The sequence below is a fragment of the Seriola dumerili genome, unplaced genomic scaffold (assembly GCF_002260705.1).
Source record: "Seriola dumerili isolate Sdu_G_001 unplaced genomic scaffold, Sdu_1.0 BDQW01000068.1, whole genome shotgun sequence".
NCBI classification, from domain to species: domain Eukaryota; kingdom Metazoa; phylum Chordata; class Actinopteri; order Carangiformes; family Carangidae; genus Seriola; species Seriola dumerili.
Window position 1 is genome coordinate 10474110 of NW_019174323.1, and position 20483 is coordinate 10494592.

General features: G+C 40.1%; 1 protein-coding gene across 1 annotated transcript in view; it reads right to left on the minus strand.

Moving 5' to 3' along the window:
- Nucleotides 1-20483, minus strand: part of LOC111219615 (protocadherin-15-like) — a 131866-nt gene that overhangs the window by 84595 nt on the left and 26788 nt on the right. The window contains exons 10-17 of the mRNA XM_022742330.1: nucleotides 19640-19846; nucleotides 17042-17176; nucleotides 14814-14963; nucleotides 14556-14647; nucleotides 13640-13741; nucleotides 5801-5933; nucleotides 5190-5269; nucleotides 2533-2626 (exon numbers count right to left, since the gene is read on the minus strand). Coding sequence (XP_022598051.1) covers nucleotides 2533-2626; nucleotides 5190-5269; nucleotides 5801-5933; nucleotides 13640-13741; nucleotides 14556-14647; nucleotides 14814-14963; nucleotides 17042-17176; nucleotides 19640-19846 — 993 coding nt within the window. The remainder of the gene's footprint in view (nucleotides 1-2532; nucleotides 2627-5189; nucleotides 5270-5800; nucleotides 5934-13639; nucleotides 13742-14555; nucleotides 14648-14813; nucleotides 14964-17041; nucleotides 17177-19639; nucleotides 19847-20483) is intronic.

Consider the following 20483-nt stretch of genomic DNA (forward strand, 5'->3'; position numbering starts at 1 on the left):
TTGTTTCAACTACTGAATAAATACATATTTACATTCATTTGTTTATGCATATAATGGTAGATGCTGATTCACTTTCCCATGCCATGACAGTACAATACAGTCCATATGACAGCAGCAGACCATCCTGTACAAAAGTTTAAGTTGCATCCTATGATGCACAGCGCCCTTACAGTGCAGCTGGTTTACTGCACCAGCTTGTAGGGTCCTCAATCTGTGGCAGTATGATGGATTCACTGGCCAAATAGCCAATTAGGCACTTTGTAGTCTGACACTCTCACAACGGGACATTCAATAATAGGGGACACAGACGGGTGTGTGCGCGTGTGTGTGCACGCATATGAAGACAACCCAAGGCCTTTCGAGTGATGCTGATTAATGGGCCCGTATAAGGAAACTACACCCCAATCTTCTCTTCTCCTTATTCTATTTCTTTCTTTCCTTGTCTTCCCTTCTGCCTCCCTGTGTAGCTCACACCATTCTTCTCTCTCTCTCTCTCTCTCTCTCTCTCTCTCTCTCTCTCTCTCTCATTCTCTCTCTCTACAACTCTCTCTTTTTTCTTCTCGTTCAAAATATAATGGAGTGTCAAGCAGACAAATGTCCAAACTACTTTTAGCCATTTTCTGACTTAAAGACCTTTGGGGCACACAGATAATACACTAATTGTCAAGGTCCAGAGAGCAATTGACTAAGTATATTGTATGTGTGCATATGTGTGAGAGTGGGTATGTGTCAAGACTCCTTTATAGAACTATGTGTGGACACACAGTGCAGTTATTAAGGTAATAAGAGGCCCCTGAATAGCTCTGGCATCTCGCCCCCTCCTTTCCTCGCTCCAGCCTCCTCCCACTTCTTCTCTTCCTCTATATTGTGTGCGGTGTGTGTGTGAGAGAAGGTCAGAGTATTCAAATCAGCATTTTCTGTCCTCGGAGGGAGCTTAAACTTTACCTTTTGTTTTAATTGACATGGGGTGGGGAGGGGGTCAGTGACGAGGAAGGGGAGGATAAGGAAGAGGGGGAGGGAAGACCAACTTCTTTCAATGCTGGTCCAACAGATGAACGATGGGGGGTAGAGGAGAGGAGAACAGACGAGGAGCGAGAAAGGGAACAAGATGAAAGGCAAAAGAGTAGTGAAGAAGGAAAGAGGGGAGAGGGGAGTGCAAAAGGGAGTCCATCCAATATCTTCATTTGACTTTCATGTGAGAGCGACTAAAGATTTGACTTTTAAAAAAGGAAAGAACACAAACAGAGAGAGAGAGAGAGAGGGAGAGGGAGAGGGAGAAAGAGCGAGAGAGAAAATGACTCTGGTGACCTGTGATCAGTTAGATAGGTGGGGAACTGAGGGAGGATTCCTTTATATAGCTCGGGTAAACACATCCAACTGAGAATTTTTCTTAAACATGAAAATGACCAGCATTCACAGTAGCATTTTCAGGTCATTCAAGTGTTCCATTCACAGTGAAATGCCAAAACATTTATATCTCTTCTCCGAATAACTCTCACTTCAAAGTTTTTTGCACTTGAGAGTCAGATCATAAACTCAGCAAGAGAAGAATTTTCCCTGATAAAAAGGTCTGAGGACCAAAACATCAGACATAAAGGGAGTACAAGTCATCACCAGTTTGTGGGATTTGTGGTTCTTCCGACAGCTGGAAAACAACAACACTGCTGATCATATGCCGCTCAACATCTGGCAAGGAGTGAGACAGACACAGCTTCCCCACAACAAAACATCAAGCTGGCTGTTTCTTTTTTTGTTTTTTGGGGGGGATTTATTCTCTTGGGAGAGTGTTCTAAAGCCACTTGAATGAATGAATGTGGAAAAAAAAAAAACGCTGGATAAGTGTGGACAAAAAGTGTCCAAAAACTGACAGAAAAAGAAGATTTTCAGATTTAGCCAGCTTAGTGTTAATGCAATCCCAGCTGTTTCCTCTGAGACACCGTGTGATCTAATAACATCAACATGCTAAAGCACATAAACAGAAGATAACATCAGTGGCCAGTTAAAACGTAAGTGAGTGGTATCGAGTCCTACTTAGTATGTATTCTGTATAGCTAATGACTGTGTTTTGTTAGAGTGCAGTTTTATGCTACAAGGTCTTCTCACTCACGTCTGAGTGTTAAGAGTTTTAAACAAAAACCTGAAGGCCATGCAAACCCTCGCTTGTACCAAACATTTTTTTTCCCAGGTAGCAATTTGTTCTTTTTCCACCCATCCATTTTTTAAACTGCTTATTCTGTTCACAGCTGCTGGGCCCGGGGCTTCCCATTATTCTTCATATCTATCTAATTATTTAAGTATTTATATTGGTCTAAAGTTCATTGTTGTAAATTGATTTTGGTTGATTATTACTATTACTGAATGATGAATATTTGCCAAAGATTGCCACTAATATCCCTCTTTTCACATTAATACCACAGCTGAGGGATTTAGATTTCCTCCCAGCAGCCGCTCAGATTAATTCCACTGGGGACGTGAAGCAACTCAAGTAAAGACAACCACTTAATATCTGTGTGGTACATCTGAGTTTCTTACCCCATCTGGCTGTCCGTCTGAGGCTGTGACCACCAGGGTATAATAATCCAGAGACTCCCTGTCCAGAGGCTTGTCCAGAACCAAATACCCTGAACTGAAGGGAGAAAACACGGTTAACCCTCTAGGCATGGGCTTGAAAACAGATCAGACCAGAAAGAAGAATGGAGTACAGTAGAAAAAAACAACAAACAGAACCAAACAACAGTGGTGTAATATCCTTTTATTTTTATACCCAAGAATCCTGAGATTTTCTGAGACGTTTCACTTCATAAAAGGCTGATTGTTAACCATGTAGATCATTCTCATGCTGATAGCTGCAGCCATTTGTCAGTAGTCCCTGTGCCAACTCTGGTAACATGGGAATAAGTTGGAAACCCGTCTTGTTTTTCTCAAACTGTCTTTCCTCTTAATTTACACCACTTTGGAGACAACTTTTCAGACATCTGCAAGCGCTGCATAACCACTGCATGGAAGCCTTAACACCAGAGGCTTTTTTTTTACTGCGCTTATTGGTAATTTGGTGATGCAGATGGCACCTAATACCCAACACCTCACCCACAATGAAATGTCCTCTTGGGTGCACTTGCTATAATGGCTCAGAGAATTAAACCTTTCTTGCGCAACACAAAAAAGAGTTTATATCCAAATCCTGATTATATCCTGATTCATTTTAAATTAAATACAGACTGCATTATATTTCACTGGCCAATAGTGGTTGAAAAAGTCTCACATCAATATATGGGTTTACTGGTAGACAACATGTAACAAAAGATTTGTGGTGTAATTGTACGAATGATACAAAACCAGTAACCAGCTCCTTGAATCAATGCTTAATAAAGACAGCACAGGGTGTGAATTATTAATATGGTTCACTAGTCATATAATCTCACACTTGAGTTATTCAGTGAATACAAATCAATAATCAAAAATATCCAAAACAAAGACAGGGAAGATATAGAAGTCAGATTTAAGGGCAAATGATTACAGCAAGTAAATCTGTTCTCCAGAAGATCAAGAGCTTCTGTGCAGCTTGTCTGAGACTCCTGACCAATCACAACCAAGAGAAATCTTTGATGTTGGCCTTGATTGATTAAGTTTTTTTTATTTTCCAAGTGGAGATTTACATAATGATTGAAGTGTTTTTAATTTAAGCTCCTTTCATGAATTAGAAACCATCTGAAACGCACATTTTTATCCAAATATCATCGGAGTGTGTAGATGTGAGTGTGTGGATTCACCAGTGAATGTGTGTATGTGTGCATGTGCATATGTTAAGTGGTCTACAGAGGGAAAGATGTGAAGCTGTTTTTTTCATTTTTAAACAAACTAAAAAAAAAAATAATAAAAAAAAATGGTTTATGTATATTTATGGATGAGTCATGAAAAGCAAAGAGTGTGAACGCGCGCACACACACACACACACACACACACAGTCTTATTTTCTCATCTACCAGCTTTTTTTTTTCTCCCTTCACACACCTACTGCTCTCAAACCAAACATCTGCCGCGACATGTGGGGTGGGCCTACAGCAAATCCCATTGTTTCAGAGTGAACCCAAGATACCTTTCCTGAAAAACAAATGCTGATAAACCTCCTCAAACGCTCATCACTTGCATCCCACACTGATGCTGGCACTTTTACTTCTCTTTAAAAGTAATCAGAATCTTTTTTTTGCCCATTAGTGCGTGTTGCATCAGTGCCAGCCACCTTGAAAAATATGCCAATACCAGACCCGTGTAGGTGCTCTCCTGACGCACTTCCAGAGTATTCAACTGAGCCACATCCTGCACAGTGAAAGTCATGAAAAATCACTCCATTCTGTCCCCAATATGAGCTGCACGGCATGTTGCATTTGTGCAGGGGAGAAAGAACAACTTATAGTGTCAGAATGCAGAAAACACAGCTGAGACGCTGAGGGATTTTTGGCACATGTATTGGAATATTTCACAATGTCTGACAGAATCCGTCAGATATTCCTGGAGTGCAGAAATTAAAGCTCTTCAATTCATTTTAATCTTTGCCATTGTGAATTTCTGTGCGGCAGAACTCTTTTAGTTAGTACTTCTCTTGAAATCCTCATTTGCCTGTCAGTCTTGCTCATTGTTTCTGTCCCAGCTGTCTGACATTTTGTCCCTCATCTTTTCCTCTGCCCTGCCCTGCTCTCTTATCTCTTCTGCTACCCTTTACTCTTTTTCCTCCCTCCCTTGCTCCTTTTCTTCCCCAATCCTTACTTTCCTTTGTTACTCTCTCTGCTTCTCCCTCTAGAAATGCAGATAGGATCTTTCCCCTTCTAATGAGTAATAAATGAATAAATAAAACAAAAGCCCTCAGAGTCTGTGTGTGTGCATGCGTGTGTGTGTGGTGAGTGTGCGTGCAAGTGGGAGAGTACGGGTGTGTTTATGTGAAGCCCTTGGCGGAGCTTGAGCCCTGAACGACATAATTTAGACTGCCTTCAACCTCGCCCACACACACTCACACACATATATATATTGCCGTGCTTGTACAGCACAGCACACACTTAGATAGCACACATACACATTTTAGCGCACGTAAAAAAACGGATATCATAGGATTTTCTGAAAATATTAACGTCAACAAGCTCTGAGGGTTTCATCAAACATGATAAAATAAGAATTTTGTGTGTGTGCACGCTTACTTCTGCTGTAGTGCAAAATGTCCATGGGGGTCTCCGCTGTGGATTTTGTAAGTGATGGGGTCCCTCTCCCGATCCACTGCCTTAAGACGTAAACAGAGACAGACACACATGCACACACACACACTCTTATTTTCCTTATATGCTGTACACTCCACTGTTTCCTAACCAGGGATTCTTGTATCGCAGGAAGTACCTGCTGCAGTTGCCAGGGGGTATGTGGAAAGATTGTGGAGTAACTCCATTAATTTGAAAAAAAAAAAAAAAATTATAGTTTGATTTACATAAAATACAAATCCACATATTGAGTAAGCTGTAACTTACTAACTGTTCACCACTATGTTTGCAATTAAAGCTAATATTTTTAGCAAGAGAGCAGACAAGTTGAAGCTGTTAGCAAAAGTAATGAATAAACAGCTCAAATAATTAGATAGAGGTTATGTATAAATGTGTCATAAAGTCATAGTCAAAAGTAGGATTAATGGTTGAAATAGTTAGCTTTAAATAATAGGTAAAAGCTGATATAGTTAGCTAAAAGTAATGGATAGTTGTAATCGTCAAAAGTAAGATAAATAGTTGAATAGATTAAAATGGGACAGAGAGCATGAACGTACCTGCAGATTAAGCAATGTGGCTCCAGTCCTCATAGCTTCACTGATCTCCAGGTTGTATTGTTGCAGGGGGAAATGGGGCGGGCTCTGGTTGTTTGGGGGCAAAACTTCAATATAGACAGTAGTAATGGATGACCTGGAGGGAAAGAGAGAAAGAGAGAAGTGAAAAGACAGAAGAGAAATGGGCTGAGGCAAATTGGACGGACTGTGAGTGTACAAAGACAGCTAGAAAAACAGATAAGCAGATAAAGGAGGAACAGTAGCAGAGAAATGTTAGAGCGAGATGTGAGGGGGGAAAAGAGGAAGAGAAGAGCTGGAGGGCAGCACAAGAGGATAGCGGGTTAAAAAAGAAAAAAACAGTGTCAGGGAGGGTGAATGGTCTATTATTTAAGAGTGGTTGGCCAGTGTTTGTTTCTTTGCACTTCATGCTGTGTTTAACTAATCGATAAAAGCATGAAGTCAACAACAGTGTGAGTTGCAAAGACACTAGACAGTTTTTCTGCTGCCGGGCTTACAAAACATTTTTGTGCAGGGGCTTAATGTTTCTATTATGCATTTCGACAAACCTATCCCGCTGTTTCAATGATTCATTCATGTCAAGGCCGGTGCCGTTTTCACTGAGAGAAAAACGTCTATTTTCTGTTTGTTAATTTTCATAAAAGTATGTCTGAGCAGGGTGAAACCGTCTTGTTAGGGCAGTATTATATCATCCTTTACTGTGCCCTTCATTATGCTGCGTTATGAACCTTATTATGCAGCATTATGAACCTTATTATACACTGTTATGAACCTTATTAAGCAAGGTTAGGAACTGCATTATGCAGGGTGGAATATTTGAAGACCTACAGAATCTCAACTATTACTTAAAATTGAGCCCTGCACCGCAGCCCATAAACCTTTAGTATCATATTGGAATTAATATTGTTAAGGGGTTTGTGCATGTGAAATGAATGGAGTGATTATACACTGATTACTATTAAATACAGTTATAAAACAAGGCTAGCTAAAGCAGCTGTGGATGATAAATGGTCTGGAAATTCCTCTACAGATAAGGCAATTTGATTAAAATTGTTTCAAGACAGAATTAGATAAATAAAGGTTTTATGGAGGGAAATGCTTAAAAGGTAATTCAATGTAAGAAAAAAAGGGGAGGAATAACATTGAGTTTCCTATTTGTAACGATATGACACCAAGATAAAATGCATTTGCAGAAGTATCCGACAGCAGATCTTTTCACTTTGTAAAATAAAGTCTTAATTACAGTGTTTACCTGCCCTTTGATAAACAACTTTGGCTATTCAGTAAGCTGTGTTCACTGACATTTTATAATCAACATAACACTTATCCCAACACAGCATGTTACTACAGTTACCTACAACTAATAGAGCTTGTTTATTTCTGACACCATAAACAGCTCGTGTCCTTGTGTCAGTTTTTCTTTCTGAAAATATGTAATCACTTGGGTCAGAGAAGTCACGTTTCAGCTCTCTGGCAATTTGACTGTTTTATATAGTTGGAAGATAGCAATGTACCAACTGCAAATTAAAGTAGGACCCATATGAAAACAGAGCTGACATCTGCTACATCAATTATTTACAGATGATTCAGTCTGGACTTGTGATCCTGAACAACTCCTTCCCAAAAGAACAATAAGATGCCAAACAGCTGGGAGTAGCTGGAGGTCAATAATGACCTCAAAGCAAAACGCTCCACTGGCAGGAAACATGACTTTGTGGAGACAAGAGCACAGACTTCTGGGATATACAGCATGTTACACCACTACAATAAAACGATGCTCAGTGCGTAGTATCGTTGGTCTTCTTTCTAGCTTTAGTAGAAATGTGTAGATGTACTACCAGACCAGGTAACATTCATCTCTGATCTAACGGAAAAAAATCTTGAAACTTTTCCACAGAGATCGAGAGAGAAAAATAATGATAAAAATAAATTGATAATATATTGATATCAGTTACCACCTTTTTAACTTACTTTAAAGTTAGAAAAATAATCTTATTCAATATTGTATGCGTGCAGAATTTACAGTTTGTTCAAATTTTGTGGTGTTTAAACTGAGTTAAATATTCATACCATTATGTCTCTATCACATACAGTTCCCAATATTCAATTAGCATATTTTGTATCTTAGAAAATATTGGGATCACTATTTAAAATAGGGCAGGCACAATATCAGTTCTTCACTATACGTTTATCACTGCCAAAATAACAATATTATTGCGATATTTATAGAAAATTCGAAATAATAGGATTAAACAAAAACAATAAAGCTACCAGTCAAATTTGTCTTTAACTTTGTTTATTGTGTGTTTTGTCTCTTTTTTGGCAAATAGTGTATGTTGAAGTTGGAGTCAGTAACCATGTAACTGTACAAAAGCCAACAAAAAGACCAATACACTTAATGGACAGTGAAAAGGCAACAAGTGGACCTGATGAACAAAAGACCCACAAATCACATCACTGCCATCATAATATCATCATATGTGTATTATTAACACAATATCAATATTAAATTTTTTAAAATAGTTATTATATTGCAACATCCCTAATTTGGACAGTGTTTGGCTACACAGCATTACTTTGCCCTGACTGGCCCACAAGCGAATCAAGTGAGGTTTACGAGTTTACATAAAGTACATTGAATTATTTTCCTGCAGCATCATCAACGAAAGTGTTGAGGCCCAATGCTGAGTCACATGAAAAGAAGACTGGCCGACATCTGGATGAAAGAAAGTGCATCCCTCTTGTCCTGTAACTTTGTAGTTCAATTCCAATCTTAAGCTTTGTCAAATCGCTTATCACTAATGAACGTGTTGGAAGAATCTCAGTTTCCCAGTTCTGTCACTACATGACAGCAGTGATATTTGGTTTCACTCACCCTGAATTTCAGGGTAAGAAACCACAGGGAATTAGTTTGCATTCCCACTTGGCGAGAACGCAGAGTTCCAGCAGGGAGAGAAGGGAGAGATTAACTCCGCTCAAACTGGGTCATCGAGTGAAAGACCCAAAGAACCTCAGGTCTAAACAATAGTCCACAAAATCTGTTTACATTCACAACAATAAATAAATAAAGAGATAAAGGCTGGGAAAATGTAAGCCGGCAGACAGAGTGAAAGCCAGTGTTTTATTAATACAATTCAGATGGCATCATTGATGAAAACCGATTGAGGGATGGAGATTCAGTCGAGGTTTCTGCTGGAGCTGGGGCCAGTTCTCCCTCGCTGTCTCCATTCTAAAACTTTCTGTCCTCCAGTGGAAACAATCCTTCCCTTTAAAACTCTTTTTGTGTTTCTTATTTAATATTAATTTTCAATTTCACATAGTTATTCACTTGTTCCTCCTTGTGTACTACAGTATACACACAAACACAAACCCACAAATGTGTACAAATGACTGTATTCGCAAATCAAATTCTTGCCGGAACAAATTTAGAAAGAATAAAGTTGCTTAGCATCGAGGACAACAGACTTAACAGGCTTGCATCTGTGAGTATTCTCTGATCACTTCAATGTTGAGTCACCACTCGGCCCGCACAAATAACCTCCTCCTCCCCTGTCATTTAGAGTAATTTGTTGGTCCAGCAAATCATTATTGGGTTAGGTGAATGTTTAGGTGAATGGCTTCATCAGTGGGTGCACTCTCCCGTCCTGTTTGTATTACTGTCTCTCAACTCTCAGTGGCACAATTCTGCTCTTCTCGTTGTCAAAGAGTCCTGGTCTACATTGGGCGCTTTTTTAGCTGAGCTGTAAAACGACACTTTGACACCTCAAGTCTGTTTTATTTCAACCTATGGTTGTAACTACTTTGATGTTTATTGGGCTGTGAGCGCTGTCAAAGATGTTCTAAGCAATCAGCAGCGGTGCGGCTGATCTGATCCAGCACAGATACTGACAGAAGACTGCTGCTGATGTGCTGCTTTCACTATAGGGGCCTGTAGACGAGATGTTTATTTCCTTCATCTGTTGGATGTGAAACTGAATTTCTGGCTCAGAACCAAGGCTCATCTGAATAGACTTTACATGTGCCATACAACTGCTTTTTGCCAGAAGAGCAGACTTGAGTTAAGTGACTTGGACTCAAGTCACAAATCTAGAAAATGTATCATTCATATTAATTGAAGATTGATGATTTAAAGCTACAATATGTTAAGTTCTTGAAATCAAGCTAGAACTCCTTCTCTAGCCCAGCACTTCACCTACATACTCATCGTGCGTGCTGTATCAGTTAATGTAGGAATATGGAGCTTGCTAGCCTGTCAGTCAGCCATAGCGAAGAGGAGTGGTACACCAGAAGTGCATTGACGTATTGATTGACAGCCGTGAGCTCCCACCCTTGACGTTGGCCCACTCTGATTGGTCAGAAGGGCGAGGCTGGCTCAAAAACATTTTTAAGGAGAATATCTCCGCACTGCTGCCAAGATCACCTGTTAATGTAACCATGGACAAAGTTAGTGTAACTGCAATGGCAGTATAGTGTAGTATAATCGTATTACTACTAATACTACTGTTACTGGTCTGATGACATACACTAGGATTACATTTGGTCAAGTACACATAATGACTTAAGTAAGGCTAAACCTTAATGACTTGGGCTTAGGGACGAAAGTAAGGTGACAAGTAATACAAGTAATTCATTTTGCTGTTGAGTAATTAATATCATGTAGTATGTTTTGGGTAATTAAATAAGTTTTTTTCAAGTAACTTGCCCATCACTGCTTGTTCAGAAACAGTGACTTCACACCACCTCCATAATGTACTACATGCCTTGTACGGTACAGTGTAAAATTCTCTCTTTATCTCTCTCTATCTAGCTATTTATCCAACATCTTATCCTAGCTCATCTCGTCTCTCTGGTGGTGCCCTCTTTTCTCTCTTACCCTCCAGTTTGATGAAAGTATAAATGAGACCCCTGAGCATGAGCTGTTTTCTGTATTCTGGGGAGCATCTAACTAGGCCATGCAAAAGCACTCCTAAGATGAATGAAGCCTGTACAGAATGTCCAGGGTTCTCCAACAGGTCCAACCCCCCCCACCCCACTCTAACAGAGATATGCAAGGTGCACAAGCTGGGATCTAAGCTCATTTTTTTTAAAAATACTGTGACATGTCTTGTTGGCGCCCAGCAGGAAGAGGACACACAGCTCATTTTGGGTGCTGACCCGAAGTTTTAACAAATCAGGTAGCAGACATAGATATTGATTGGTTTTGCAGGTTATGTTTTCAGCTGAGATAAACAGGGGGTCTGGGGAAATTTGGGGACAATCTGTGAGCCAATCACTGGAACCACCTCAATCTGCAGTGGTTCACATTCTGTATTGATTTGCCAGATACATAGCTGGAGCCAAGTGCGAGGAGGAGAGAGGATTCTATCTTTCAAGATGACTGACAATTATTGCTGAGAGCCATTTTCTGCAATATTGACATCTAAAAATATATATTTTGTCATTTTAATACAGATATAAGCAAGCAATCATAATAATTTTCATTATTAGTTTTGTTAAACTGGATTGATTTATGAGACAGTCACCTTTTGGAGCAATTTAATTTGTGTTACTTGACAAAGCTTTGATTTGCGAGCCAACAGTCAACTTATATCACTGAGCATCTGTAGCTGACTATCCCCCTTAGTTTTTGTGGTTGTGGCCTCTACCATCACCCGTTGGTTTGATTGAGCATATTGGATCAGGGTGAAGTGCAGTCAGTCAGAGATTTCTCTTTTAAGCAGTTTCTCCTCATTTTTCGATTTAATATGAATTATTAAATTGTATTCCCAGCATGCCTTTAGACCATATTTACAGGTATTAAATTCCCCCCTTCAATATAGATGGGAGCTTTATATTAACTTCAGATAAACTTTTGCACAGAATTTGAACTGTGGATTTTGTCCCCTATCACCTCTACTGAAACTGCAGAAGGGATCTTCTAATGAGGAATGGAGGACTGGTAGCGGCGAGCAAAAAAACAAACAAAAAAAATGTGAATGTGAAAAATGAATCTATCCTTTAAACGGCAGGCTGGGTTCTTTCAGCTTGGCTTGGTGCGTCAGGTCTCTAAGACTCTACATTCAGGTCCAGACAGTAATCTGGAGTGACGAGCACTTCAGTAGTTCAGAAATGCTCACAGGAGAGGTAACGTCTGATGGACCCACTGTCATACACAAAATGTTCACACTGCTTTCCTATATTCTAACATTTAACCAGGTGGCATCTTAACCATTTGTTAAACATCTGACAGCGACTTCCTCATATGTGTTTTGAAATAATCAACGAGGGAGACTCCTGATTGACAGATAAGAACCTATAAAAGTAAAAGACTTCCTTTCACAAAGCCCAATTGCTTCTGTATTGCACTATGCCTTTTCCTGTTTAGCTTTAGATGGAAAATCTTTATTAAATGTTCCTGTGTGTATGCCCAAATGTTGCTTTTGTTCTATGCTTGTTGCTGGAGCAGCAAGGACTTCCTGTCTGCAAAGGACACTGCAGTGTTAATTTATCACTTTGTTAAGATGTGCCCAAGTGCAAAACACCAAGAACTTCACCAAGGTGTGCTTTGATTATGAACAAACAACAGGCTGTTGTTTAGGCTGCTGCTATAACTCATTTTGCACAGCTTTTGTTTTCACTGATGTCAATTTCTCACATTTTTATTTTTTTTTTTTTGAGTTTTCCTTTTGGTGTTTCTGTATTTGATGATATGCAACAAGACAAGAAAAAAAAGGAAACTGGGAGGGAAATGAAAAGGGTGAAAACATGCATCAGAAGGAGCTAACACCTTTTGATGCACGTTGTCCCCCTTTTCTGCAACCTGCAAAAGCACACGGCATGTTCCCACTGAGTCCCTGTTCTATAATGTTTCTCGAGCAAACTTGGAGGCATGGTGCCGCCAAAAAAAAAAAAAAAAAAAAAACACTCAAGGAATCAAACTCTCTGCCAGTGCAGCTGCTCCATCAATCTGTGGAGCGGTGTAGTTTGACCATGTTCCAGTGAGTGAACAGCTCAATGGCTGGATTTGCTTCTGTTCTCAGATACTGCACGGCTATTTTGAAAACTAAAATTTCACAATCTAAAAAGTGCTCTCTGCCAGACTTTAGCTACCAAATCAATACACACAGAGTTTACACAATATTAGTATCAGCCTATTTTTTCCATGAAATGAGGCGAGTTGGAGAATAAACTGGAGTGGTGTGAGTTGGTGACAGTTATGGCTCCTTATTGATTTAATCCATGAAGGAGAGAAGAAGGGCAGGAGACAGGAAACATGCGGACGGGGGGAACAAAAGTTAAAGAAATGTCACCTTATCAAGCCAGTCCTTATCCTTGTGTGTGAGAGGAGCAGAGTGCAGTATTTTTTGTTTATCTTACCATGTGTGGCATTTATCCAAGATGCTATGTCCCTTTGCATTTGCTGAACTTGTCCCCTCTCTGACATGCAGACGGTATAATTTCCTTTAGATTTCTCAAGTAGAATAACTAGCAGTGAGGCAACCGTTCATTACCTTTGACTCTGCTTTACTCTTCTCCCTTTTCTCCTTTCCTTCTCACGCATACACTATCCATTTTCCTCTCTTAGACTCCTTCCCTGCCATTTTCCAATATGAAACTAGAATTCGTGACACATTTCTAAAAATGAAAACACCTCACCTGAAAATGGTGAGTAGATGGAGAGAACGGCACGGAAAGATGAACAAGAAGGGAGCGATGGAGAGTAGTGTGGAGTGTCTGACAGTGAGTGTGTGAAAAAGCTGTGGAAATCTGATGACCTATCATGCCTCAGCTTCAGATCGACAAGAGGAAAAAGACTGATGAAGCAAGACAGAGAGAAAGCCTTACCTTCTATGAGGTGCAGGCCCATTGTCCATAGCTTCTATAGTCAAAGCGTAGCTGCGCCCCACAGTCAGCTCGACCCCTGGTGCCACAGTGATGACTCCAGTGCTGTGAAAAGAGTTCATTACATAATTACACACAAGTATGAATTATTAAAACATCAGCATTTTAATTTTGATGCTCCACACCATATTTTAAATTGTGGCACATCTTGTCTCATTAATGGCCTTATTTGTCTATGACAATTAATTATCAACATCATAGTTTTGCATTTACAAATCCTGCACAAGTTACCTTTGATACCATCATTAATAACATCAATACCACAGAAATCTACACATCCAGGTAACTGAGGCATTTTTCTGTCATCTTGCAAGTGGAACAGCAGCACTGACATTTTTTTACACTGAAGAATCCTCTTAATTAGTTCAAGGAATTGCTTGACATTTTGGCAAATGTGCTTATTCGCTTCCTTGCTGAGATTTGGTCCCTGCTGGATGAGTGACAACAAGACTCCAGGAAGTGACTGCACCCAGCCAAGAAATAGTCCAATACATAACCCCCCTGTAAAACTACAACATGTAATTTTCACACTTCCTTTTTTTGTACAGACAAAGATAGAACATGTGAATAAGTGAGCTTTACACAATGTTAGCACAGCCTGTGTGGTGAAAGAAGTATGTTAGCAGAGCAGCAGAAGCAGCAGCTGCAGCTTCAGCCCTCTGTCAGTGCCTACACAAGATGCGTTCAGGCACAGCATTCAGTGTAGGTCACCTGTGTTTTGACAGTTCTCGTTCTTGGCATAGAAAAATGACAGTGGCATCAGTCTTTTCTTCTAATTCAGGAGCAAGAAGGCAAATTAAACATTTAAATGATATAGTATCTTATATGCACATTATTACAGTGCAAGTGATATAATTACCTGTTTCCAATAAGAAAGTGTCCTTGGGCACCAGCTAAGATCCGGTAAGTGACTTGACCGTTGAGACCTGCATCAGAATCTACTGCTGACAGCTGGGAAGAGACACACACAAGACAGCCATGTGTCTAAACACTCACACGTTTATTCTTACACAATAATATGAAGTTTTAAATTCATTTTACATTATGTGCAGACTGTTTCTAATGCTACACATTTGAAGAACTGTGTTATTGATAAGTAGTCTGTGACAGTGTGTACCTGTAACACAGTTTCTCCAGGCATCATATCAGTAAACAGGTTGACATTATAAGAGACATTGGCAAAAGTCGGAGTGTTGTCGTTCGCGTCCAACACCTTTACTGTCACGGTAACCGGTGTGCTCTGCTGGACGCCATCTGATGCTATAAGCTAGAAAGACAGAGACACATGGGGAGGGGAAAAACAAGAATATATACAGTTTTTTTTTTTTGTTGACAAGAGCAAAAACCAAAATGTTCCTTCTTGCAGAAAAAGTTACACTCAGCTGAGCTACAAAAAGCTACCTTTGGAGAATCATGAGGTGGGCGGACTGTGTGCTCAATACCTTCCTGACAACCTGATAGTGTTGTGTTTGTTTCCTTGTTTCTTTTGAGGTGGAATTGCTCTGTACATTTTCAATCTAAATCCCTGTTCTGGGTTTATTTACACGTTCTTGTGGGTGCAGCTGAAAAGTCTTAAAAATCTTTGAACTAATCCGTCCCAGCTGTCTCCCCTATATTTAATTTCACATACATACATAGTCCTTACAATGACTGTTGACTCTACTACCTTTCATTAAATTTAAATTTAATCTATACCAAATATATATAAAAAAAACAAGCATAAACAACCATTTATGGCTGTAATTACAATGTCAACTGAAGAGAGCTGGGCTAGCCGTTTCACATGCTTACAAGTCCAAGCTAAGGTGCTAAGCTAAGCTAACCACCTGCTGGCTTTAGCTTATTATTTAATATTTTCCCAGTCTATTTAAAACATTATTATACATGCTGTAAAGTGTGTTCACACCACTATTTGTTATACATATGTTATGATGGTGTTCATGTTTAATGTCACCAGGAGGCTTTAGTCATAAGATCTTGGTCTCCTCTGTCCTTTAATTAACACACAAACATAGCATTCATGCTCTTGTATGTAAAAAGAAATGTTTTCATTTAAAATGTTGGTAAAGCAGGATACAGTGGCTTTGCATTCACAATTAATTAACTGTCATTTTTTTTGGTGTCTTTTGAGCCTTTCCCCTCTCTTACCCCGGCAAATTGAACTAACACATATATTTCCCCATGTTTTAGCAATCACACACAGTGCATATCAACAGCAGCTTTTCCACCGATACCAATCTCCTCCACAAGCTCATCTGCCAACAAGCTGATTGACTCCTTTAAATGAAAATCATCCTCTAGGTCTCATAGCTGACTCACTCACTCTTCCTCGAGTTTAATTTCTCCTGCAAGGCTTTCATGATGATTACTGTACACCTCTGCCTTTCAATCAATATACCAGACCCTCTGCTTTTCCCATCTTTAACTTCCAAACAGCTGCATGCACGCACACGCACACACACGAAAGCACACATCACGTCGTACAATGCGCTGCACTCCCACACACACAAACAGACACTACCAGTGTGACCAGGCTGAACTTGACAGATAACAGACTGCTGTATGAAACGCTGTACATCATATGCTGAGGCATGTGCACACACCGACACATGCACAAACAAACACACACACGCACGCACACACACACACACACACATACACACACACACACACACACACACACACTCTCTCTTTGTGCTTGGCAACGGGCAGTCTCTCTCTACCAATAAAGACATGGTTGAATTAGATTGCACTGAAATAAAATAGATAAGAGAGGAAGAATGGCACATTGAGAGGGAGAACAACAACAAAAGAAAGGAGGATGAAAGGGAATAGTGGACCAGAGGAAGGGAAGGAGACAAAACAGACAGAGTCACACAGAAACAGACAAACTGATGGTGAGAGGTACACAAAGAGGCCTAAGACGGAACCACTGTAAGTATGTCCCGTTCTCTACATCTATTTCTGCACTGTGCAATGGAAGAGCTAAGTACTGGCCTGAATGCTAGAAACAAGTCAATCACTCGTGAAAGACGTTACAATATAAAATGAAAGCCATATTTAAACAGTAGTGGAGGTAAGTGAAACTCGCATGTTCCCTGTTTTCTTTTCTTCCTCTTGCCTCTTTCACCTCTCCTCTTATCTAGCTTCATGTTTTCTTCTCTAGATAAAAGTCCTGCTACGGTTTTATCAAGGGTATTGGATTTGAAGTGTGGTATTCAAATGCACTGACAGGCATCATCTCTCTCTCTCTCTCTCTCTCTCTCTCTCTCTCTCTCTCTCTCATACAATACCACACACACATGTTGCTATATACTGCACACAAATGCCAAGGCTCTAGAGTACCGTGAATGTATAGGAGTCCTGCGTCTCTCTGTCCAGTGGCTGCACCAGGGTGAGATATCTTCTGATTCCAGTGGCAGACATAGAGAAAACATTAGAATAGCTGTCCAAGGAGAACTGGAGCTGAGGATCCCTGGTCTGTTGAAGAGAGAAACAGATGTTAAGAGGTATAGAGGAGGCTTTAGAACCGTGAGCATTTCAGTTTTTACCCTTACATCACCCAGGGAAGTTACTGCTGCTGGAGAGCCGCCCAATATAACCACAACAATGTAATGATGACTACACTGAGCACCAAGAGTTTTAAGAAGACTGGGCAATGAACTATACCCATTTGTGTGTCACTCTCTCCATGGATATATTTGAAATATTAAATTATCATTACAATTCAAAGTAAAAACCTGAATGTATGAATGGAAAAACAGATGCGTCCATATGCAAAACAGCAAAGATGGAGAAGGTGAATGAACATCATCAACAAACAACAAGGTTTTCTTGACATAAAGATTATTCCAACAGGACTGTGTTTGTGTGTGTGTGTGTGTGTGTGTGTGTGTGTTATAATAAGTGATGGAGAGGCAATCCTCATCCAAGTCCTCCTCTGACATTACCCACACAGTCACTTCCCCTGTGTCTACGCTATGTGCGTGTGTGCGTGCGTGCATTCGTACGTGCGTGCGCGCGTGTGTGAGCTCTCATTCTAGATAAGGCTGGCTCAGCAGGGTAACGGCAAGGGGGGGGGGGGGATAATATTGCCGATGTAGCCAGTGTGGATATTGAGTCATAAATAAACAAACACAGAGCTAAGGACGCGCACACACACACAGACACTCACGACAGTCGGATGCACACACATAAATAAAAGTGATGGACGACGCATAAAAGCAATTAGGACTAATCATCATTGTTGGTACTTAATACTGGAGGAAAGACCAGGGTTAGCAATATTTAAAATAACTCAACATATATCAATCACCACACACACACACACACACACACACACACACACACAGTCTGAGAAATACAAACATTATCCCCACTAAGCCCATGCCCTGCTGTGGGGGTCTTTTAAGAAAGCAATGAACCAGAGTTTGTTGTTGTCAAAATGACTATGCAACATCTTAAACAAACTAAGCTCTCGGGAAAGCATTGGCGATAACAATGTTGCAGTACTGTAAATTCTTACATTATCACTAAGAGGCAATTTAAGAGGGGAAATGGTTTTACTATCCAGATTCACAGGAAAATTAGATAGGGCACTTCACACACCGCAAGCAAGGCACAAAGGAGAGATCCAGTAGAAAAAGGAAGGATAGAAACAGACACTTCAGCAGACCAATCCTTCATTTCTGTATGGTAAGTTTAAACATGGCCACCATGCTGCTTGCTTTGTTTACAAGGCGATTTGTGTTTAAAGGCAGGAATTAGTTCTGTATCACATTTGAGACCTTGTCGGTTACAACGGGTTAGTGCTTCTTTTCTATCAAGCCAGGATATGAGGTTATACAGTACCAGACCATATAAACGTAACAAATGACTGTTGGCTTAACCCCTCCCCCAAATAATGACTGTCCAACCATAGCTTAGCAATCATAAGAGGGGCATGGCAGGCCTGTCAAACTTTGGATTTCTCCACACAGAAGCAGTGTGCATGGTGCTATAGTGAGTGATACCTGGCATCCAGAGAGCTCAGAGAGTCATGTCTTATCTTATTGATTTATCTATTATTTATTTAGCTATCAAAAACAAAAGAGCAAAAGTGTAAGGAATGGATTAAGCAGTATGTTTGTGACCTGCGCTGACCCGTGTGGGTGCAGCTAATCACTGCTGACCACAGCTCGAACTGTAAGATGGATGAAAAACCGTGTGTTTCTGAATGTCCAGAACTGAACAATAACAAGCTGGCATCATATGCACACCGGGAAAAGGGAAATTCACCAAGCGAAATGTCAACAAGCAGATGCAGCTACATTCAGCTGTTTTATTACAATAACACAGTTTGAGTCTCTGAAATGTAGCAATTTCCCACTAGCAACACTGCCATTGTAGTTAAGGTGGTGCCATTCAGTACAGTGCCACTGGGAGTTTCAGAGTGGTAAATACTGCTACTGTCTGTGCTGTAAGAGTATGGAAAGGTTGACAGGCCTATCAACAGTAGCCGGGGGGCTGAGCAATGGGTTAATCACCACCTGGTACTGGGAATTTTTACATGACCATTAAACACTGGTCAATGAGCTTTAAAATTGATAATAAATGGATTCTCAAAAACACAACATCGATATCAACCAGTTGAAGCTTCAGAGAACTCAACAAAAGGAGGTAAAGACAGAATGAATGAACTCAGCTGATACCTACAGGCGTCTTATTGGCTGTTAGCTACAAAGGAAGTAGATGCAACAAATCATAAGTGACACGTATCTTGTTCATTTCAATGTGTGAAAAAGAAAACTTTATTTATTTACACAAGGGCAAAGATCTGTGTATATTTGTATATTACATCCATACGCAACATTAATGAATATTTTGATAACCCGTGTTTTGATTTGATATAATTAATCAGCTTCTGATATCGTCAGTGACAGCTCTGTATGTTTTTATCCTCACCTCCTCCACATCGTTATCCAGAGCTATGATGGCCAGCGGTGTAGACAGGCTGTCGTTGGTCGCTACACTGGTTCCCACAGGCGATGCCTCACTGACGTAGCCATGGTAACTGGTCTCCAGGAAGTAGGGTGCCTGGTTGTTTTCATCCAGAACTTCGATTTGAAGGTTGGCAAAAGCTGGCAGGGGGTGGCCATTGTTCTGTTCTGCCTAAAGAGGGGAGGTAAAAATAATTGTTCATTTATGCTGTGATGCTTCACCTTCTGTGTGTTGCTGCTGTTAAGGTGGTATTTAAACATGTTGAACAGCGATCAGTAGAGCTCTTAGCTCAGATAATGGTAATAAAACTGGCCCGTTTCACATGTTTATATTTATTTTATAAGTATAGGGCAATTGGACATAAATGAATTGATGTAGTGAAGTTTTTGATAGGGTTTAGTTGCATGTCTGACTTTATCTTAGAGAAACATACTTTTTGCTCAATTTGTCAGCTTTTGAAATGGAAAATATTTCCCTCCAGGGTATACATTTCAGAAAAAAAAATAGGAAATCTAGGACATTTCTGTTTAAAGGAAGCGATTTCCTTTGCTTTTTGACTCTTTGTATGTCAGGCTGATTGGATAGACAAAATAATCTTGTGTAGTAAGAATAGGAAGGATTCAACTTTTAAAGTTTATTGAAGTCAAATCTAAAATGTGTGACTGCGCAACTGTCTGATTGCCTGTGTGTTTTTGTGTTCGTCTTTCTGTACTCTCCTGTGCATCTTCTTTTCTGTTTGCCACTGTCGTCTACTTCTCACACCTGTAGCTATCCCAAAAGTAAAATTAATGCAGCGCCATTTCATAAA